A 24303-nucleotide genomic window follows, 5' to 3' on the forward strand; every position below is an offset into this window, starting at 1 on the left:
GTCTCAATGTCAAAAAAACACCAGTCTCAACGTCAACAGTGAAGAGGCGACTCCAGGATGCTGGCCAGTGTCTGTTCTTTTTCCCCATCTTAATATTTTATTTTTATTGATCAGTCTGAGATAGATAAGGCTTTTTCTTTGCAACTCTGCCTAGTAGGCCAGCACCCCGGAGTCACCTCTTCACTGTTGACGTTGAGACTGGTGTATTTCAAATCAATTTGATGTTATTTGAAAAAAATTGACAAATAAGTGTGCTTTTCTTTAAAAAAACAAGGACATTTCTAAATGACCCCAAATTTTTTGAACGGTAGTGTATCTATGCAAAAAAAAAAACTAAGCATCATGGGTAAGTCACCTTATGTTTGTACATTTGTTTGTGGGTCCAAGGCACACATCGACAGTCAGCCTTCATACCAGACATTGATATTCCATACAGATATTCAAACTACAACTGATGAATTTAAACATGATTACATGAAATCATAATAAGGTTTAGTTGTTCTCTAATGAACGCTCTAGTGAAAGGACATTTGACCACACCATGTTTACCATGACGTTTGTTTCTTTAGTTTAAATGATCACAATTTGTTTCGGTAGAACTCTACACATTTTTTTGTATCCAGAAGAATGACAAATAAAATGTTTTGTTATTTTTCATCAAACTCTGGGCATTGGATTTGTCTGCGTCAAGACTAACATTTCACCACCTTCCATCGTGGCTAAAGGATTAGAACGGAAATGTATTTGAACAATTATATTGGACAATTTAGCCACTACAGTAACTATTCCCATTTAAGTCACCTGGGGATTTACAACGATGTCATCTTCCTAAGAGTACCTTGAAGCTTCCTCTCCTGTCATCTTCCTAAGAGTACCTTGAAGCTTCCTCTCCTGTCATCTTCCTAAGAGTACCTTGAAGCTTCCTCTCCTGTCATCTTCCTAAGAGTACCTTCAAGCTTCCTCTCCTGTCATCTTCCTAAGAGTACCTTGAAGCTTCCTCTCCTGTCATCTTCCTAAGAGTACCTTGAAGCTTCCTCTCCTGTCATCTTCCTAAGAGTACCTTGAAACTTCCTCTCCCGTCTAACCGTGTCCGGTCTTACCGTCTCGTAGTCTTTGAGCGCAGCCTTGAACTTCCCCAGGGCCATGTTGGACGTGGCTCGACGATAGTAACCCTTGATGTAGTTCTTGTCTATCTCCAGACACTTGGTGGCGTCGGCCAGAGCGTAGCCATAGCACTCTGTCCGCAGGTACGCCAGGCTGCGGTTGGAGAAGTAGATGGCGCTGGCCGGGTTGAGCTCCAACGCCTCCGTGTAGTATTTGATCGCGTTGTCATAGTCTTTCTCTAGAAAACATCACATTCATTGTCATAGTCTTTCTCTAGAAAACAACATCACATTCATAGTCACAGTCTTTCTCTAGAAAACAACATCACATTCATTGTCTTTCTCTAGAAAACAACATCACATTCATTGTCTTTCTCTAGAAAACATCACATTCATTGTCTTTCTCTAGAAAACATCACATTCATTGTCTTTCTCTAGAAAACATCACATTCATAGTCTTTCTCTAGAAAACAACATCACATTAATTGGCATAGTCTTTCTCTAGAAAACAACATCACATTCATTGTCATAGTCTTTCTCTAGAAAACAACATCACATTCATTGTCATAGTCTTTCTCTAGAAAACATCACATTCATTGTCATAGTCTTTCTCTAGAAAACAACATCACATTCATTTAGATCGGAATCAGTTCCACTTACAAGGCTATAGTGGACTTTCTCTCGAGTCACTCATTCTCTTCAATAATATATGCATTTAAAATCGGCTTATTGCCTATCAAGGAACTTGTCAAAAAAACCCATGGAGTTGTCAATGGCGGTATTGAGCAAAGTCATAGAATAAACACAAGGTTCAAAAGGTTGAACTCTAAAAATGTATACCACTGGAAGACAAACCCACACATTAGGAAGTGTCTTTCCCTTAACGGGTAGATTGATAGGCTAATTAATTGATCAAGGGTTATCTTACCACCGTGCCGCTGTGATACGGAAGTTATCCTGGATTCCAACACATTGATGGGTTCCATAGCAGGATAACAGTGGCTACAATAACTAGCTACACCGTGGAAACTCTAACCTGCCAGTGTAGCGTATCAGGATACTGTAGTATAGCAGTATTCGTACTTATTATGGATCCCCATTGGCTGCTGCCAAAACAGTAGCTACTCTTCCTGGGGTACAGCAAAATTAAGGCAGTTTATACATTTTTTTTTTTAAACATTACAATACATTCACAGATTTCACAACACACTGTGTGCCCTCAGGCCCCTACTCAGGCCCACCACTACCACATATCTACAGTACTAAATCCATGTCTATGCACAGTGTGTATGTTATCGTGTGTGTGTGCGCATGTATCTGCGCCTATGCTTCACAGTCCCTGCTGTTCCATAAGGTGTATTTTTTTCTGTTAAAAAAAATAAAAAAATCGGATTCCTCTGCTTACATCAGTTACCTGATGTGGAATAGAGTTCCATGTAGTCATGGCTCTATGTAGTACTGTGCCCCTCCCATAGTCTCTTCTGTACTTTAGTCTGTTCTGGACTGTGAAGAGACCCCTGGTGGCATGTCTTGTGAGGTATGCATGGGTGCCCGAGCTGTGTGCCCGAGCTGTGTGCCAGTAGTTTAGACAGACAGCTCGGTGCATTCAACATGTCAATACCACTCATAAATACCAGTAGTGATGAAGTCAATCTCTCCTCCACTGTCAGCCAGGAGAGATTGACATGCATATTATTAATATTAGCTCTCTGTGTACATCCAAGGGCCAGCCGTGTTTCCCTGTTCTGAGCCAATTGCAATTTTCCTAAGTCCTTTTTTGTGGCATCTGACCACACAACTGAACAGTAGTCAAGGTGTGACAAAACTAGGGCCTGTAGGACCTGCCTTGTTGATAGTGTTGTTAGAAGGTAGAAACTAGGGCCTGTAGGACCTGCCTCGTTGATAGTGTTGTTAAGAAGGTAGAAACTAGGGCCTGTAGGACCTGCCTTGTTGATAGTGTTGTTAAGAAGGTAGAAACTATGGCCTGTAGGACCTGCCTTGTTGATAGTGTTGTTAAGAAGGTAGAAACTATGGCCTGTAGGACCTGCCTTGTTGATAGTGTTGTTAAGAAGGTAGAAACTAGGGCCTGTAGGACCTGCCTCGTTGATAGTGTTGTTAAGAAGGTAGAAACTAGGGCCTGTAGGACCTGCCTCGTTGATAGTGTTGTTAAGGCAAAGCATCGATTTATTATAGACAGACTTCTCCCCATCTTAGCTACTACTGCATCAATATGTTTTGACCATGACAGTTTACAATCTAGTGTTACTCCAAGCAGTTTAGTCATCTCAACTTACTCAATTTCCACATTATTGATTACAAGTTTTAGTTGAGGTTTAGGATTTAGTGAGTGTTTTGTTCCAAATACAATGCTTTTAGTTTTAGAAATATTTAGGGCTAACTTATTCTTTGCCACCCATTCTGAAACTAACTGCAGCTCTTTGTTGAGTGTTGCAGTCATTTCAGTCGCTGTAGAAGCTGACGTGTATAGTGTTGAGTCATCCGCATACATAGAAACAATGGCTTTACTCAAAGTCAGTGGCATGTCGATAGTAAAGATTTTAAAAAGCAAGGGGCCTAAACAGTTGCCCTGGGGAACTCCTGATTCTAACTGGATTATATGTGATAGGCTTCCATTAAAGAACACCCTCTGTGTTCTGTTAGACCAGTAACTCTTTATCCACATTATAGCTGGGGGTGTAAAGTTTTTCCAGCAGTAGACTATGATCAATAATATCAAAAGCCGCTGTGACGTAGAAGTCCGTCACTGGCCGCGGGCAGCATTTGGTACTTTAACGCACGCACACATTCATCACTCCTCCCTGCTCCGTTATCAGATAAGTTAACAATGTGGGTCGACACACAAGTTAACGTCTCTATCTTAGTACATACATTTCACACTTACTTCAGTAACCAGTTAGGGTATAAAGAAATAAAGACAGGTGTTCATATTTAATATAAGCAATATTTAGTATACTTATCGATGTTATGGATGAGCGCGGTTGTTTGTTCTGTTCCTCTCTCTCTCCATCTCTGTAGCTTCCAGGTATGCTGGATAAGGACCCGAGCTAAGGGAATTGGGCTTACTTTGTAGTGCCTGTCCGGAATGGCTCATTAATGTAAACGGGCATATTGGAAGACACTGTCAGTAGTGATGTAATTTTGTAAATGTTATATTGTGATGTTGTTTCATAAACGTGTTGCAATGTATATATTTTGGTATGTTTAGATAAATGGAAACTGTATGTTGAATAGGTAATTGCTTAATTAATTAGTGTTAATTGTTCTGAGGGGAGGGGCTACCCCTACAAAAGGAGCCTCTCTTTCAGTTCAAGGAGAGGCATTTTGGATTGAGCTGTGGGTGGGGCAGCTTTGTTTTTAAGCTGTCCCATAAGGTATACGTTTGATGGCAGTACTGTTGTTTTGTTCCGGAATCACTATGTAAATAAACACCGTTGCACAGAAGAACTTTTGCGGCTCCGCCATCTTTTTATTTTTTATAGAGGTTAGGTTTTCCAGTTTAGCCTTCTGGCCTACTCTACGTGACATATGGTGGCAGCTGTGGGATGGCGCACCGCAAATCAGTGAATTCCAACAAGAGAGGTAAAGGAATGCGTACAGGATTGCGTTCTCAGCAGCAGCATCAACTGTCAGAAAAGGTAATTGAAGTTGAAACTGGGTGGAATACCATGGAATCTTCTGGTGAAGAGGTTAATTATGAGAAACTAGGAGCCCGACCAAGGGGCCAAACACAACCAGAACTGTTTGAACTACCGGTTGAACCAGCAGATATAGCAATAAGAGACCAGCTGACTGAAGGAGCAGTTGGGGGACCAGAACCACACCCAACCATGGTAGCCCTTTTCCAGCAACTTTTCACCTGCCTTGAGAAGAGGGACGAAGACCTCAAGCAGGAGTTTCGGGGCCTACGCCAATCTATCCTCACAGCTCCTCACCAAGTGGAACTCGTCAGTGAGAGCCCAAGATTGGGTCTGCCAACACCAGGACGACAAAGGCTCGACGCAGCAGGGACTTCAACTCCACAGCAGGATCCCCAAGCAGTAATGAGGCCAGCCCCAGCACCAGGAGACCAGTCCAGCAGTGTTAACGTTCATCTTCCAGCATTCCTGAGGAAGGAGCCAAAGATGCCCTCATACCAGCAGGGGGAGGACATTGAAAACTACTTGCTGAGGTTTGAGCGAATGGCCAAGACGTGGCAGTGGCCGGAAGTAGAGTGGGCCTGCAGGCTTGTCCCATTGCTCACGGGCAAGGCCTTAGAGGCTTACACAGCAATGGATGAGGGGCTGTCCAACGTCTACAAGGGCTTGAAGGAAGCGCTGCTGATGAAGTTCGACATCTCCTCGGAGACCTACCGTCAACGCTTTAGAGTTGCATCGACGCCATCGGGTGAGTCACCGACAGAGACGTACCACCGCCTCAAGGGTCTCTACCGACGATGGGTTCGACCAGAGGAGAAGACACAGGACGAGATCGGTGAGGTCATCATCCTCGAGCAACTTCTACAAGTTCTACCACACGACATTCGAACCTGGGTTCGAGAGCACGAGCCCAAGGACGGGCTTATGGCGGCCAAGCTTGCGCTGCAGTACCTTAATGCACGTAAAGGGGGCCCACCACGACCTGCAGCACCCGCTCCAAGGAGTCTCCGAGACACAAGGGACATCAGAGATACCCGAGATGGTGGAGGTAACTCTGGGGGTTATGTGTCTGGGAGGAGGGAGGTAAGGGATCATGCAGTTCGCTCTGATGGGAGGGGTCTGACCTGTTTTTACTGCCGACAGCAGGGGCACAAGGCTTCAATGTGTCCGCTACGTAAATCCAAGCTCTCAGGTTACTGTTATGTGCCCAGAGAGGGGGATGGTGTTCAGAATAGACAGACTGGGGAAGGGTCAGTCTTGGTACCTGTAAAAGTGAATGGTAAAAGTCTTACTGCAATGATTGACACCGGCAGTTCCCTGTCGTTGATCAGAAAATGTAATGTACCTGTTAATGACATTGATTACGGTCACCAGACACTGATCCAATGTGTCCATGGTGACCAGTCACAGCAGCCCACAGCTGAACTCACAGTGGAGATTCAGGGTCAGAAATACCTCCTCAAAGTTGGGGTAATGGCGAAGCTACCTTTTGAGATGATTTTGGGGAGGGATGTGCCTGTACTCTCTGATCTGTTGGGAAGTGTGGGGGGTCAGCTATATGAGCAGTCAGTTTGCCAGTCTGATGTTCAGGTGTCATGTTCAGTTGTCACTCGTGCACAGGCCAAAGCTGGTTTACAACCTCTGCCTGACTTGTGTGATAGTCTGTGTGAGGGGGGAACCAAAGGGCCCAGAAAGTCACGCCGCCAGCGGCGTCTTGAGAAGTATGTGGGAACCCCTGTACCTGTTGCTGATGTGTCTGGGTTAGAAGTGCAATGGGAAGTTCCACAAAATTTTGCTACACTGCAGAAGTCTGATGCAACCTTGAAAGGTTTATTTGATAAGGCCTTAGCTGGGGACAGCCAATCTTCATGTGGGGGAATATACACAGTAGACAACCACATACTCTACCTTGGGTCAGAAGCAGATAGCAGGAAGTTAGTGGTGCCATCTACATGTAGACCACTTGTTCTCAACCTTGCACATACAGTTCCATGGGCAGGCCATCTAGGGCAACATAAGACCTATCTTAGGCTAGGCTCCCGTTTCTTTTGGCCCTCCATGTATACTGATGTACAAACATACTGCAAAACATGCCCCACGTGCCAGAAAACCAGTGCTGTCCGTAGGTCTGACCGGGCTCCTCTATGTTCACTGCCAGTTATCTCTACCCCATTCAAGAGAATTGCAATGGACATTGTTGGACCCTTGGAGAAGAGTAGTGCAGGTTACCAGTATATATTGGTGATCTGTGACTATGCCACCCGGTTCCCAGAAGCCTTCCCACTCCGTTCCATAACCACTCCAAAAATAATCAGTGCTCTTGTTCAGCTCTTTTCTCGTGTAGGAATCCCAGATGAAATCCTGACGGACCAAGGCACAAACTTCACTTCACGACTGATGGTTCAACTCCACCGACAGCTGGGCATTAAAGGCTTGAGGACCACTCCCTACCATCCCCAAACGGATGGGCTTGTAGAGAGATTCAATCAAACGCTCAAGAATATGCTGAGGAAGTTTGTGGCTGACACTGGTAAAGACTGGGATAAGTGGTTACCCTTTCTGCTTTTTGCTTACAGGGAGGTGCCTCAGGCATCGACAGGTTTCTCACCATTCGAACTCCTCTATGGATGGCCAGTGCAGGGACCACTGGACCTGCTGAAGAAGTGCTGGGAAGGTTCCCCAGTAGCTACCTCAGGACAGGGGATTGTCCAGTACGTTCTCCAGATGCGAGACAGGCTGGAGCGGTACCGAGAGGAAGCTAGGGCAAACCTTCAGCAAGCCCAGAAGGCCCAGAAGCGAGGGTATGACCAGCACGCTCGCCACAGAGCGTTTGAGCCAGGACAGAAAGTCCTGCTCCTCCTTCCCTCGTCTACCAGCAAGCTCCTTGCGCAGTGGCAAGGGCCGTACCTAATCGGGAGGAAGATGGGCCCGGTGACCTACGAGGTGCTGCACCCGGACAAGGGTAAGGAGAGGCAGGCCTACCATGTGAACCTCCTCAAGGCCTGGGAGGAGAAAGGGGAACTCTCCAAGGTAAAGTCATTTCTGGTCCGCAGAGTAGAAGAAGAGGACGAGTCAGATGGGGTCACAGAGGCATGGAAAGGACGAGCAGAGGTCATACTGGCTCACCTAGAAGAAGACAAGCAAGTTGAGCTGAAGCAGCTGTTTGACAAGTATCCGGCCCTCTTCAGTCAGAGGCCAGGAAGAACCAAAGTCCTGGAACACGTCATTCGTTTGAAGCCTGGCCAGAACCCTGTCCGCCAGCATCCTTACCGTGTGCCTGAGAGGCTGGTGGTAGCCCTCAAAGAAGAGGTCCACACCATGATAGAGATGGATGTTGTCGAGCCATCATCAAGTGAATGGAGCAGCCCTATTGTCATTGTCCCAAAGAAGGATGGCTCTTTGCGTGTCTGCATGGACTTCCGTAAGGTGAATGCCATCTCCCAGTTTGATGCCTACCCCATGCCCCGCATTGACGACTTACTGGAGAGAATCGGTAGAGCTCATTACATCACCACATTGGATCTCTGCAAAGGGTACTGGCAGGTGCCCCTGGACGAACAATCCAAGGCCTACACTGCCTTCCGGACACCGATGGGCCTGTTCCAGTTTAAGGTCATGCCGTTTGGCCTTCATGGGGCCCCTGCAACTTTCCAGAGGCTTATGGACAAGGTCCTCCAGGACTGACGATTACTGTGCTGCTTACTTGGATGACGTGGTGATCTACAGCCACTCCTGGGAGGAGCACATACAGCATCTTAGCAGAGTCCTGGGGAAGATCCATGATGCAGGCCTCACGCTTAACCTCCTGAAGTGTGAGTGGGCAAAACAGGAGACTAAGTATCTGGGTTACCAGCTGGGTAAGGGTGAAGTTCGACCTCAGGTGGACAAAGTGGAGTCCATCAGGAACAGCCCTCAACCCAGAACCAAGACACAGGTGAAGTCCTTCCTAGGTCTGGCAGGATGGTACCGGAGATTCATTCCGCAGTTTTCGACCATCGCTGTCCCTCTAACCAACCTCACTTCAAAGGTGGCCAGCAACCCTGTGAAGTGGACTGAGGAGTGTGAGGAAGCCTTCAGGATACTGAAAAAACGACTGTGCTCATTCCCTGTTCTCCAGACCCCTGATTTTCAGAAGAGGTTTCTCGTGCAGGTGGACGCTTCGGCTGTGGGAATTGGAGCTGTACTGGCCCAAGGGGAGCCAGGAGAAGAGCTTCCTGTACTGTACCTGAGTCGGAAGCTGTTGCCGAGGGAAACCAGGTATTCGACAATCGAGAAGGAGTGCCTGGCTATAAAGTGGGCCCTAGATAGCCTCCGTTACTACCTTCTTGGGAGGGAATTTGACCTGCACACAGACCACAGAGCACTGACCTGGATCCAGACCATGAAGGACCGGAATTCTCGTGTGACCAGGTGGTATCTGGAGCTCCAGCCTTTCAGGTTCTGTGTCCGTCATAAGGCAGGAAAAGAAAATGTCACGGCAGACTACCTATCCAGACTCCCGAACCTGGTCGCTTCAGGAGAGGAGGAAGGTAATGTGACGTAGAAGTCCGTCACTGGCCGCGGGCAGCATTTGGTACTTTAACGCACGCACACATTCATCACTCCTCCCTGCTCCGTTATCAGATAAGTTAACAATGTGGGTCGACACACAAGTTAACGTCTCTATCTTAGTACATACATTTCACACTTACTTCAGTAACCAGTTAGGGTATAAAGAAATAAAGACAGGTGTTCATATTTAATATAAGCAATATTTAGTATACTTATCGATGTTATGGATGAGCGCGGTTGTTTGTTCTGTTCCTCTCTCTCTCCATCTCTGTAGCTTCCAGGTATGCTGGATAAGGACCCGAGCTAAGGGAATTGGGCTTACTTTGTAGTGCCTGTCCGGAATGGCTCATTAATGTAAACGGGCATATTGGAAGACACTGTCAGTAGTGATGTAATTTTGTAAATGTTATATTGTGATGTTGTTTCATAAACGTGTTGCAATGTATATATTTTGGTATGTTTAGATAAATGGAAACTGTATGTTGAATAGGTAATTGCTTAATTAATTAGTGTTAATTGTTCTGAGGGGAGGGGCTACCCCTACAAAAGGAGCCTCTCTTTCAGTTCAAGGAGAGGCATTTTGGATTGAGCTGTGGGTGGGGCAGCTTTGTTTTTAAGCTGTCCCATAAGGTATACGTTTGATGGCAGTACTGTTGTTTTGTTCCGGAATCACTATGTAAATAAACACCGTTGCACAGAAGAACTTTTGCGGCTCCGCCATCTTTTTATTTTTTATAGAGGTTAGGTTTTCCAGTTTAGCCTTCTGGCCTACTCTACGTGACAGCCGCACTGAAGTCAAACAAAACAGCCCCCTCAATCATTTTATTATCAATTTCTCTCAGCCAATCATCAGTCATTTGTGTAAGTGCTGTGCTTGTTGAGTGTCCTTCCCTATAAGCATACTGAAATTGTTGTCAATTTGTTTACTGTAAAAAAAAAAGAATTGTATCTGGTCGAACACAATTTTTTCCAGAAGTTTACTAAGGGTTGGTAACAGGCTGATTGGTCGGCTATTTGAGCCAGTAATACTATTCTTAGGTAGCGGAATGACTTTAGCTTCCCTCCAGGCCTGAGGGCACACGCTCTCTAGTAGGCTTAAATTTAAGATATGGCAAATAGGAGTGGCAATATCGTCTGCTTTTATCCCCAGTAATTTTCCATCCAAGTTGTCAGACCCCGGTGGCTTGTCATTGTTGACAGACAACAATACTTTTTTTCACCACCTTGCCAATCGGTTGTGCAGCCAGACTTATTTGCCATTCCTTTTGCCTCATCCCTCTCAACCATACCATTTTTCAATTCCTCATCAATCCACGGGGATTGAACAGTTTTTACAAGTCATTTCGGAGCGTGCTTATTAGTAACTGGAATAAGTAGTTTCATAAATGCGTCAAGTGCAGCGTCTGGTTGCTCTTCATTACACACCACAGACCAACAAATATTCTTTACATCATCAACATATGAATCACTACAAACTTCTTGTATGACCTCTTATACTCTATATTAGGCCCAGCCTTTGGAACTTTGGTTTTCCTAGATATGGCTATTATATTGTGATCACTACATCCTATGGATCTGGATACTGCTTTAAAGCAAATGTCTGCAGCATTAATAAAGATGTGATCAGTACATGTTGATGATTTAATTCCTGTGGTGTTTGTAACTACCCTGGTAGGTTGACTGACAACCTGATCCAGGTTGCAGGCACTGGTTACAGCTTGAAGTCTTTTCCTGAGTGGGCAGCTTAATGATAGCCAGTCAATATTTAAAATCACCCAGAAAATATACTTCTCTGTTGATATCGCATACATTATCAAGCATTTCACACATTATCCAGATACTGACTGTTAGCACTTGGTCTATAGCAGCTTCCCACCAGAACGGACTTTAGGTGAGGACAGATGAACCTGTAGCCATATTACTTCAACAGTATTTAACATTAGATCGTCTCTAAGCTTTACAGGAATGTGGTTCTGAAAATAGACCGCAACACCGCCTCCGTTGGCATTTCTGTCTTTTCGGTTTCAGATATAGTTAGAATATGAATAGTACCCGCCAGTCAGCTGTGGAGAGCCGACACGGCGGCTAAACCACCAGACCAGAGGGGCGTCCTGCCACTGGGGTGGAAGAAAAATAAAAAAGTAGGCGGGCGTGGGTTCCCCAGTAGCTTATGTAGGTTTGCTACTTGCTTGCTAAGAGTAGCTACTTCGCTCCTATAGTCTTCCGCAAGCAAGCAGTTGCCACATTGAAAGTCAACTCGGTCCACATTGGCCCGGAACAAAGCAAAGTAAAACGCAGCTCCTGCAACGTTGGAAACATTCAATAGCTGCCTACATTTGCAACTGCCGAGCCAGCTAGTCAAGCTGGGCTTTCTGGCAGGATCCCGGGACAGGTCGTAGCGCTCACCGCAATTTAGCCCAACAGAGCTAATAGGATTCAAAATAAAATAAGTGTATATAAAAAGTCAGCTTTTAAAACCGAGGTCTTTAGTTCAGGTTTCAGCGTTAGACAGCGTTTAACAACAAACATATGTCGCGCACTGATGACATCAGTGTCAGGTGATTAAGTGCAGTGTAGCGTATCAGGGTACTGTAGTGTAGTAGCGTAGCTTATCAGGGTAGTGTAGCAGTGTAGCATATCTGGGTGTTGTAGCAGAGTAGCTTATCTGGGTACTGTAGCAGTGTAGCATATCAGGGTAGTGTAGCAGCGTACTGTACCAGAGTACTGTACTGTAGCAGTGTAGCTTATCAGGGTACTGTACTGTAGCAGTGTAGCTTATCAGGGTACTGTACTGTAGCAGCGTAGCTTATCAGGGTACTGTACTGTAGCAGCGTAGCTTATCAGGGTACTGTAGCAGCGTAGCTTATCAGGGTAGTGTAGCAGAGTACTATACTGTAACAAAGCAGCGTAGCAGGGTACTGTAGTGTAGCAGGGTAGAACACCAGAGTACTATAACAGGGTACTGTAGTGTAGCAGGGTACTATAATGGTGTACTGAAGCAGCTATCACAAGGCCTGCTGTCTATGGGGTTTTAACCACAGTAAAGACACTTGGACCTGCACTGCACCTGAAATTTATGCTGTGACTGGATTATCTTCTCACATTCGTCATGGAAAGAGAGGAGCAGCATGGATGTTTAGTTTTTACATATCCGCTCACCCACTGCCCCATAAACATGATGGTGAACGGCCCCGATGTTTCACGTATTCACGGTGGTGTTATTTGACGGCGACATCATTTCCGTGAAAATATAAATATGCTTTAGCTTTATCTTAGCCAGGTCGCAGTTGTAAATGAGAACTTGTTCTCAACTGGCCTACCTGGTTAAATAACGGAGAGACATTTTTTATTTTATTTTAAGTTTACCTGTGCGGTTTTTATTTGACTGTTCCTGACCCCTCGACCAGACGTCTGTAAAAGTAGGCCTGTAAAACTTGAAGAGGCGTATGAGTGACACTGCAACATGAAGGTTGGAACTAATTCAAAGATGGCAGTTTGAGCACACACCTACCGAGCTCTGCATACCAACGTTTGAAAGATAGTGAAAAGTGTATTCTTTTTGAACTACCAAATGAATGCTAACACTTGCTAAAAAAAAAAAGAAAAAAAAAAAAAAAAAACAGTTATTGATGATTTAAGATGATATATTTTCCAAAATGTCACAGCGCGCTGACAGAAAGAGAAATCTTATGACTAACTCCTCAGCTAGCAATGCTCAGGCATCATCCAATGTCGTTACACAGGAAGCAAAACGCTTTGATTGACAAACTGCCACAACTATACCGGTCTGACAGACTCTATGACACTTACCGGGTCAGACGAGGATTTTCCTTCCTTGCCTATAACCCCAAGCAAACCGCCAGCTTCCAAGAAAGGCATGTTTGAACTGGGCCCAGAAGCCGCTGCCAAGAATGTAATCGCCACTCTTTCCAGTGCAAGGTGTGATGTCAGAGTAAATAGGCCGTTACAACGCAATCAAAATCGAGGGCTTATTTTATTTTTTTAAGTTGACTTTGCATGCATGGAAATAGAGGATGTTAAAGTCGCCCACATCGAAAAGCGTGTCGAAAAGGAGGAGGGAAAGATGGACTTGTGTCATAGAAGAATCGCGGAACTCGAAAGCTACTCCAGACGGTGGAATCGGAGACTGTATGGAGTTCCCGATGCGGATGGGGAGAACGTGCGTGAAGAGACCATCAAAGTCTGCCAAGCTATCCTACCTGAGGCGAAGGCTAGGCTAGCAGATGCTGTCGACACTGTACATCGCCTCGGGCACAAGAAGGCAGGGTGACTCCAAAGCCCAGAGGTGTCCTTCTCCAGTTCACATCACGGATCTACAGGGATACCACTTGGAAAGCAGCCAAGAAATCTACCTTCCTACGCAACCTGCGGTTTGCCGAAGACCTCTCAAAAGCAGACAGAGAAAGGAGAGAGAAACTGTGGCCAGCTGTGGAAAAAGCACGAAAAGAAGGGAAAGCAGCTTACTTCGTCGGAGGGCGCGCCTTCATCAACGGATCCGAAATCAACATTCCTCCTTGAGGACTGTCATGGACTGCGCCTGGTGGTCAACACGGGCTGCGCCTGGTGGTCAACACGGGCTGCGCCTGGTGGTCAACACGGGCTGCGCCTGGTGGTCAACACGGGCTGCGCCTGGTGGTCAACAGAGGCTGTGCCTGGTGGTCAACAAGTTCCCGAATCCTTTACTTATAGTAGGTCGGGGATTTTAATATTTCTCTGAATCATTTAATTGATAGATGGCCTCCGGGACAGTCCACTTCTATGAATATAAGTTTGAGGCAGTTTATGGAAAGGTTTGATATTATAGATATTTGAAGAGTAAAGTTTCCTAATCTTTCACTTGGAGTAATAAAAATACACTTTCACGCTACTTCGCCCCGGGTTGGCAGTGTTATACGTCACGCTGGGCTTCAAAGTGTAAGGAGTGTCTGATGCGTGTCCACGGTCAACAGAGAAACTATAATTTTGCTTTATTTGAACTAACGATAGCTAGCTACCAAGTAGCTGGACCAGTTTTCCAAAAAGTGAATGATGTGTAAACGTCAAGTTTTGCTTGCTAGCCAACCAACTACATCAACGAATGCTGCTATCAAGCCAATCTACTACACTGAATAATAAACGGATCACGACGAGAGTTAATCTCATTTCACTGCGATTGGTTAGTCAACATGCAATAATACCTGCATTCTGTCAATCACAGATGAATTATTTTCATTTAGTAAGCAATCTAAAACGTTTACTGTCTCCCTAAAAGTTGATTAAGAGCTTTTTTCTCTTCTTCTAGAAAATGTATTTGGTATCAGCGTTGCTGGCTTTATTAAAAACTGCTCATCTAATGGATTTTTGATGTCCTTGGTGTTATTTGTTGGAGGGTCTATACATGAGGCCAACTTCACCATATTATCCTGGAGGCATACGTACACAGCCAGTCTCATTGTACAGTCACACTTTGCGTGAATGATGCAGTATCTCAACTTTAAACAATAATTTGTTTCGCTTCTTTCTATTATGTGGCTGCATGAAACAGCGACCATAAGATGAAACAGCGGCCATAACATGAAACAGCGGCCATAACATGAAACAGCGGCCATAACACGATGAGATTTGTTTACTTCACCTTTGTGGCTCCCTGATGAAACAGTAACATCCATTACAAGACAAAAAAAATGACAGGAAACAGGTTACCGAGTCAATTAGCTAACGTAACGACAAGCCAGTGCAAATGACCACTGCAAGAGTGTTGTATCGAGTTGCTTCCCACCGGGCAGCTGCAGGCTAACGCCCGCCGCCGGGCAGCTGCAGGCTAACGCCCGCCGCCGGGCAGCTGCAGGCTAACGCCCGCCGCCGGGCAGCTGCAGGCTAACGCCCGCCGCCGGGCAGCTGCAGGCTACCACCGGGGGGGGGGGGGAAAAGAGTTTACTGAGTTACCGTTTATATAAAGGAACTCAGTGGATTGAAATAATACCGTAAACACTAATCTATTTATTTCACATGACTGGGAATACAGATATGCATCTGCTGATCACAGATACCTTAAAAAAAATAAAAAAATAGGGACGTGGATCAGAAAACCAGTCAGTATCTGGTGTGACCACCATTTGCCTCATGCAGCGCGACACATCTCCTTCGCATAGTTGATCAGGCTGTTGATTGTGGCCTGTGGAATGATGTCCCACTACGCTTCAATGGCTGAGTGAAGTTGCTGGATATTGGCAGGAACTGGAACATGCTGTCGTACACGTCGATCCAGAGCATCCCAAACATGCTCAATGGGTGACATGTCTGGTGAGTATGCAGGCCTTGGAATAACTTGGACATTTTTCCCCCTTCCAATTGCTTCTTCCATTTTTGCGATAATGCTGCAATTAGTTGGTTGTAATTTTGGGTAGAGCAGACATTTCCATATATTTTTGTTAGCTGCATGTGTGAGAACTCCACCAGTCCCATTTATGATATCATTTACAAAGATATACCTTATTAAAATATATATATTTTTTTTATCTATTAGTAGATTTGCGTTTAACCACAATAATTGTTGTATTATTTGTTCTGTCTTTCTTGGTGGATTAAACTGAAATCACAACCAACTTTCTATTGCTTGTTTTAAAAATAACTATATTTGGGAGATTATTTCGTTTTCAAATAACCGAAAGTGAGAGGTTGTAATCTGAATAAAGGGAAAAAGGCCATTCTTGAACATGGGGTGAGACATTCTTACTAATCTGCTGGAGAACCAGTTCAGATTTAAGTATAACTTTTGTATGACTGAAACCTTTAGTGAGAGGTCTAATGCTTTAATATTTAATAATTTCTGCCCTCCGAATTCATATTCATTATATAAAACAGGCCCTTTTAAATTTTGCCTAGCTTGTCATTCCAAATAAAAAAATATATTTTTTTTGCTCATATAATTGAAATAAAACAGGTTGCTAGGTGTAGGCAAGACCATAAGCAAATTGAAAACTGGGATATGACTAAAGGGTTAATCAGGGTGATTTGTCCACAACTAGATAGGTATTTTACTTTCCATGGTAGCAAGAATTTATCTATTTTTGCTAACGTTCTATGAACATGTACTGTAGTGAGATGATTTATTTGTTTTCGGGATATGTATACCGAGTACGTCCACATCCAGTCAGACCATTTTATTGGTAAACTACATGGTAATGTATTTTTATAGTTTTTTTTTTTAAGTGATCCAATATGTAATATAGTATGCGTATCATAATTTGGTTTTAATCCAGAGAGGTTAGATAATCTGCCACACCTGTCAAGTGGATGGATTATTTTAACAACATTTAAGAGAAATAAGCTTCTTGTGCATATGGATCAGGGATCTTTTATTTCAGCTCATGAAACAAGGGAACATCACTTTACAATGTTGCGTTTATATTTTTGTTCAGTGTATATGCAGGCGAAGGCGTTTGATTGTAATCATGTTGGCCCATATAGGTTTTAGGATAAAAATACAACAAAACGGTCTTCACGGGAATGAGTGTTACACACAATTCTGAAACACAATACATATTTACACGTGATTTAACCTCAATCAAAATGGTACTATGGCTGCCATATTGGATTTTGGACACCATATTGGATTTGAGGCTACATCCATGGTGGCACCAAAGATAATTTGTGGGTAGGGGCTAACGTTACAAAAAAGGAACCTTGGCGCAACAAAAAAAATATTATCAAATTCCCGATGTCTGAGCCAACGTGTTTTCCTAAGATCCGATTACAATAGCCACAACATTAAAAAAAAAAACATGTGTAACTGTATGCATTTTTGTCAGGCAGGACCATACAGCACTAAATGAGAGGAAATATGACTGTAAAAGTGGTCTATTAAAATGAGCCACCAAAAAGTAACGCTTACATTCATTAAAAATATTGATTGTTGACATTATGTTTACAGGTCTATATTTCAAATATTCACCAGAAAAATCCCAATGCTGTTTGTTTGTGTATATAGGACAGACAACAAACTGCTTGCATTCCACATTTTAGCAATATCAGTGCTTGCAATATTGGGTTACATGATCGCCCCTCCAGCTAGGTATTATTCTGTACTTTCCTTTTTCACAGGGAGAATATAAGTACCTATGTTGAAAATGTTTACCGCACACAAACACATTTAGGAGCACAACGAATCCACTGGTGCTCGTAAATAAATAAAAATAGGCGCATATGCGAGTAAAATGTTCGCACTGTTGAGTGCCCTGGGGGTGTGTCACAATAGCTATCAATTTAACCCCTTTTGAAGGAAAAGATTTTTACACAAACATCCATTTCATAAACGAGAGACATTAGGGATGTGAAAAAAACATGTTTGTGTTTTGTTCTACCGAGGCTATGGGATCTCTCGATTTTTTGGGGGCCTTGCCACTTTCCTATAAGCTAACTTTAGTAGCGATGTGATTTAGGGTATTATGTGTAAAATGTATGATCTCGTGTGAGACAGGGTATTTTTATTTTTTTCCAATCGGAAAAGATATGACGACGGGTGTCAAATTGCTAAATTAAAACTAAAAACAGTGAAATCATGTTATTTTTCTAACGAACAGTAACTAGCTAGCGAATGAATGACTTGACATGGCCTGTCTACACGCACCAGTGTGCTACTCATACAATACCGACATGTTTTAGCGTGGGAAAAAAGCCATCTAGAAAATTCTGGTTGGTGTCATCAACATTAGTTACCACATACTGGATAAAAAAATCACAATTACATGGAATATAAAATAGATCGGTTTCTGTTTTCAAGAAGAACCAAGTTACGACGACGACGACAACACAACACAACCACACGACTGTGAGGCACGTTTTCACAAGTGTGTGTTAGCGGGTATGCTAACTAGCATAGTAGCAACTGTCCATTGCAGCAATGCGCCGTTTAGCTAACTAGCTAACTAGCATAGCTGATAGCATAGCAACCGGCTCATGTGTGCTAGACAAAATCCACCGTTGTTGCCCATACGGAAGGACACTGAATTTGGATCATTAAATACTTTGTCCAGATAGATTGAAAGATAACGTTAATCTAGAACAGACTTTACAGGGTTGTCATATTTACCTTTAAAGCAATTATTCGCCTTCTCCTTGAGTTTCTCTGCATTTTTATCTCCCTCCGCCATCTTCTCTCTGCTGCCGCTTGCGGATGTTGTTGCCGTATCGTTCGCCATTAACAGTACAGTCGTAAAGTGCGCACGTTGCAGTCCTATGGTCGCAAACTATACTTTTCCCACTGAGACCTAATCTCCGGTCAATTTTCCACCGCTCCACTGAAGCGTGAATTGTCTGTGGTAGCAGAGTTCTCCTAATTTGAAAAGAAAAAAGAAAATAACCATTGACACTAGGTTTTAACAGAAATAAGCAGAATATTTTTTTTTTTTTTTAAATAAGTTAAACTGAAATAATAAATAATTAGTCTACAATGAAAGAACATATTGAAATTGGTTGGCCAAATTTCATATACAATGTTGCCATCTGTCGTTTCATGTTAATTTAGAATAAAACAACACGCTTTACTGTTCTGTATAGTGAACCTATGCTGGCTCATTATTAGGCCATGCAGAATAACAGGGGGCAATAGTGTGAATCAACCTCCAGGTGGCAGCAGAGCTATGCAGAAGAGAAGCGTTACCAGATTGAGGCAGTCCAGTTAGTAGGGACGGGGCGGGGATCTTTAGGTTTAGACAGAGATCTACATGTGATAGAAGAGGCCTCTCAGGAATGGACCCGCAACCACACCCTCACACCCCTTTCCTGCCCCTTACCCCGTTCTACCCCCTTTCCCTCGGACCTGCCTCTTACCCCCTGTCCTGCCCCTTACCCCCTCTACCCCCTGCCTCCTGTCCTGCCCCTTACCCCCCTCTATCCCCTGCCCCCTGTCCTGTCCCTTCCCCCTTCTGTCCCCATGTCCCGCCCCTTACCCCCTCTACCCCCTGCCTCCTGTCCTGCACTTACCCTGCTCTACCCCCTTTCCCTCTGACCTGCCTCTTACCCCCTGTCCTGCCCCTTACCCCCTCTACCCCCTGCCTCCTGTCCTGCCCCTAACACCCCTCTAACCCCTGCCCCCTGTCCTGTCCCTTCCCACTTCTGTCCCCTGTTCTTCCCCTTACCCCCTTTCTACCCCCTGCCCCCTGTCCTTTCCCTTACCCCCGTCTACCCCCTGTCCTACCCCTTACCCCCCTCTACACCCTGCCCCGTCCTGCCCCTTACCCCCTCTGCCCCCTGTCCTGCCCCTTACCCCCCTCTACCCTCTGCCCCCTTTCCTGCCCCTTACCCCCCTCTACCTCCTGCCCCCTGTCCTTCCTTACCCCCCTCTACCCCATGTCCTGCCCCGCCCTTTACCCCCCTCTACACTCTGCCCCCTGGCTCTGCTCTTCGTGACCAGTCCATCTGTGCTGAGGAATGAGGAAATGGTGTGTTTCCTGCCAGCTGGACTCAGCATGTGGATCCTGATAAACCGTAATGCTGTATGAGGAAGGGGACAGAACGACACAGGTCTCTCTTTCCACAACCTGAGTCACTTAGCCTGACATCTGACGCACCCTCGTCCTCAAATGACTGGCTGGCAAAAACAACACGGGTCCTTAAACAGAAACACACTAGAAACACCTTTCATGGTCAAAGCCATGACTCCTGTTAGCAGAAGTATTGTTGAATGGCTAATTAGCTCTCTCTATGCACTATACATTTGAAGAATTACTTATTTTTTTAAAGACAATTCAACATAATATTTACTTGCTTTTTTTGCCCGAAAACAGTCAAATTACAGAGATTGTCATTTAAAAATAATAGTAATCATTTGGTGGGTGCTTATATTTGTATAAGTACAGGTGTGTGTTAATAACAAATATAAATACATGTTTTATATGCACGTGTGAAAACAGATGTACCTTCATTTGAATGAAATTACATTGTATGTGAGGAAAGTTTGAATTTACGATTGGCACACAGGAAGTATGAAATGCCTGAACTAAACAGTACAGGAAGTGAATTATGTTTTTTGTTATCCACACCCTACGAAGGTCACGAAATACTACAGTTATCCCAATTTAACTAAATGGCTAACATCGCTAGCTAGCAAATTACTAACATATGTGCTGGTTCAAAGCCGCAACAGTCATGGACCGTAAAAAAATAATAAAAAAATAATAATCCTTATGCACAAAAGGGCAATTTACAACAACAGGCAAAATAGTATTATCACAATTATTTCACATAAAGGCCTGAGCAGGATGCATAATAAAAAGAAAAAACAAAAGTAAGGTAACAATGCATTACATCACGACATGAGCAAAGGTTCCAAAAACACCCACATCTCACTTTTTAGGATCTACAACACTCTCAGTATAGTGATGGATGTGTTTAGATATTATACATATTAAATTGTGTTATTCCCGAATTCATCCATAACGTCATATTCCAATTTGTTGGACTCGAGCGATACTTTTCCCCGTATGCGCGGGCTACACACAGAGAAGTATTTCTCAAGTCTCAAACAAGGGAACATAACGCTGCAAATAAAGATAGGATCCTAAATACAAATGTGTACAACATTTTAAATCAATATAAGTCATTTAAACAAAACACACTGTCTCTCTTATAACTCACTTTTGTTTGTGATAATTTGAGCAGATCTTAAAATCCCTACTCATCATAGATAACCCATTCACCCCTGTCCCAATGTGAGGCAGTGCTCGCTCAGTACAAAAAATAAACAGAAATCCGTCATGTCACAGAAAAAAAGTGAGCCAGTCTCACAGACAGACAGTCAGATATCAGGGCTTGAGGTTTTGTGTGTGATGTGTTTTGTCTGACACAGAGGATATGTCTCAGTCCAGTCGGCTCCCCCTGACTCACTGGGTCAGGCCCGGGACATCACATCCAGCCACAGGGAACGCAAAGGCACACTATTGATTCACGTTTTTTTTTTTAACACCACAGGAGTGAGCAGCACAGCAGTAACTGTGAATTTCACTTTCTCTCAGTGAGTTCATCATAATGACTCTTTGATGACGTCAGAGGCCTGTTCACCTGGTGATGGATGGAAGGAAATGGAGGAGCTTTCGAGGTAAACAAAGAGAGAAGAGGTTAAAGTTAGAACCCAGAGAGAGAGAGAGAGAGAGAGAGAGAGAGAGACAGAGAGAGAGAGAGAGAGAGAGAGAGAGAGAGAGAGAGAGAGAGAGAGAGAGAGAGAGAGAGAGAGAGAGAGAGAGAGAGAGAGAGAGAGAGAGAGAGAGAGAGAGAGAGAGAGAGAGAGAGAGAGAGAGAGAGAGAGAGAGAGAGAGAGAGAGAGAGAGAGAGAGATAAAGTGCAGACAGTGGGAGGGAGAGAGAAAGAGACAGTGGGTGGGAGAAAGAGAGAGACAGTGGGTGGGGGAAAGATAGACAGTCTGGGTGGGAGGTAGCAATGTGTTGAGGGGGAGAGTGGAGACGAGAGAGATTGCTGTCCTTCTGTGTGTAAGATTCATGAGTTTTGGTTTTGTGGGGTCTTGAGAAAGTTTAAACAAACACAGAAAGAAGATAGTATATATACGAGGGACTGGAGGAGAGAAGGGGACTGACTGACATAATAATTATAGTACTGTCTATGGAACAACATACACATAAGTCATGTTATTCACCTCACAGGCTGTTATTCACCCCACTGGATGTTATTCACCCCACAGGCTGTTATTCACCTCACAGGCTGTAATTCACCCCCCACAGGCTGTTATTCACCCCACAGGCTGTTATTCACCTCACAGGCTGTTATTCACCCCACAGGCTGTTATTCACCTCACAGGCTGTAATTCACCCCCCACAGGCTGTTATTCACCCCACAGGCTGTTATTCATCCCACAGGCTGTTATTCACCCCACAGGCTGTTATTCACCCCACAGGCTGTTATTCACCCCACAGGCTATTATTCACCCCACAGGCTGTTATTCACCCCACAGGCTGTTATTCACCTCACAGGCTGTTATTCACCCCACAGGCTGTTATTCACCTCACAGGCTGTTATTCACCTCACAGGCTGTTATTGACCCCACTGGATGTTATTCACCCCACAGGCTGTTATTCACCCCACAGGCTATTATTCACCCCACAGGCTGTTATTCACCCCACAGGCTGTTATTCACCCCACAGGCTGTTATTCACCCCACAGGCTGTTATTCACCTCACAGGCTGTTATTCACCCCACAGGCTGTTATTCACCTCACAGGCTGTTATTCACCCCACAGGCTGTTATTCACCTCACAGGCTGTTATTCACCCCACAGGCTGTTATTCACCTCACAGGCTGTTATTCACCTCACAGGCTGTTATTCACCCCACAGGCTGTTATTCACCTCACAGGCTGTTATTCACCCCACAGGCTGTTATTCACCCCACAGGCTGTTATTCACCCCACAGGCTGTTATTCACCCCACAGACTGTTATTCACCTCACAGGCTGTTATTCACCCCACAGACTGTTATTCACCTCACAGGCTGTTATTCACCCCACAGGCTGTTATTCACCCCACAGACTGTTATTCACCCCACAGGCTGTTATTCACCTCACAGGCTGTTATTCACCCCACAGGCTGTTATTCACCCCAGAGGCTGTTATTCACCTCTCAGGCTGTTATTCACCCCACAGGCTGTTATTCACCCCCCACAGGCTGTTATTCACCCCACAGGCTGTTATTCACCTCAGGCTGTTCTTCACCCCACAGGCTGTTATTCACCTCACAGGCTGTTATTCACCCCACAGGCTGTTATTCACCTCAGGCTGTTATTCACCCCACAGGCTGTTATTCACCCCACAGGCTGTTATTCACCTCACAGGCTGTTATTCACCCCACAGGCTGTTATTCACCTCAGGCTGTTATTCACCTCAGGCTGTTATTCACCACACAGGCTGTTATTCACCGCACAAGGTGTTATTCACCTCACAGGCTGTTATTCACCCCCCAGAGGCTGTTATTCACCTCACAGGCTGTTATTCACCCCACAGGCTGTTATTCACCCCACAGGCTGTTATTCACCCCACAGGCTGTTATTCACCCCACTGGATGTTATTCACCCCACAGACTGTTATTCACCCCCACAGGCTGTTATTCACCCCCCACAGGCTGTTATTCACCTCTCAGGCTGTTATTCACCCCACAGGCTGTTATTCACCCCACAGGCTGTTATTCACCCCCCACAGGCTGTTATTCACCTCTCAGGCTGTTATTCACCCCACAGGCTGTTATTCAGCCCACTGGATGTTATTCACCCCACAGGCTGTTATTCACCCCCACAGGCTGTTATTCACCCCCACAGGCTGCTATTCACCCCCCCACAGGCTGTTATTCACCCCACAGGCTGTTATTCACCCCACAGGCTGTTATTCACCTCACAGGCTGTTATTCACCCCACAGGCTGTTATTCACCCCACAGGCTGTTATTCACCCCACAGGCTGTTATTCACCCCACAGGCTGTTATTCACCTCACAGGCTGTTATTCACCCCACAGGCTGTTATTCACCCCCCACAGGCTGTTATTCACCCCACGGGCTGTTATTCACCCCACGGGCTGTTATTCACACCACAGGCTGTTATTCACCCCCACAGGCTGTTATTCACCCCACAGACTGTTATTCACCCCACAGACTGTTATTCACCCCACAGGCTGTTATTCACCTCTCAGGCTGTTATTCACCCCACAGGCTGTTATTCACCCCCCACAGGCTGTTATTCACCCCCACAGGCTGTTATTCACCCCACAGACTGTTATTCACCTCACAGGCTGTTATTCACCCCACAGGCTGTTATTCACCTCTCAGGCTGTTATTCACCTCACAGGCTGTTATTCACCCCACAGGCTGTTATTCACCTCACAGGCTGTTATTCACCTCACAGGCTGTTATTCACCCCACAGACTGTTATTCACACCCCACAGGCTGTTATTCACCCCACAGGCTGTTATTCACCCCACAGACTGTTATTCACCTCACAGG

At 44.8% G+C, this 24303-nt stretch overlaps 1 protein-coding gene across 1 annotated transcript in view; it reads right to left on the reverse strand.

The window, feature by feature from the left end:
* The window catches only part of ppp5c (protein phosphatase 5, catalytic subunit), a 39288-nt gene extending 20750 nt beyond the window's left edge, over nt 1–18538 (reverse strand). Inside the window, exons 1-2 of the mRNA XM_045724881.2 lie at nt 18402–18538; nt 1101–1342 (exon numbers count right to left, since the gene is read on the reverse strand). Coding sequence (XP_045580837.1) covers nt 1101–1342; nt 18402–18510 — 351 coding nt within the window. The 5' untranslated portion in view covers nt 18511–18538. The remainder of the gene's footprint in view (nt 1–1100; nt 1343–18401) is intronic.
* Between the last annotated feature and the right edge of the window lie 5765 nt (nt 18539–24303).

Source organism: Salmo salar, chromosome 09 (assembly GCF_965601325.2).
Source record: "Salmo salar chromosome 09, fSalSal1, whole genome shotgun sequence".
NCBI lineage: Eukaryota > Metazoa > Chordata > Actinopteri > Salmoniformes > Salmonidae > Salmo > Salmo salar.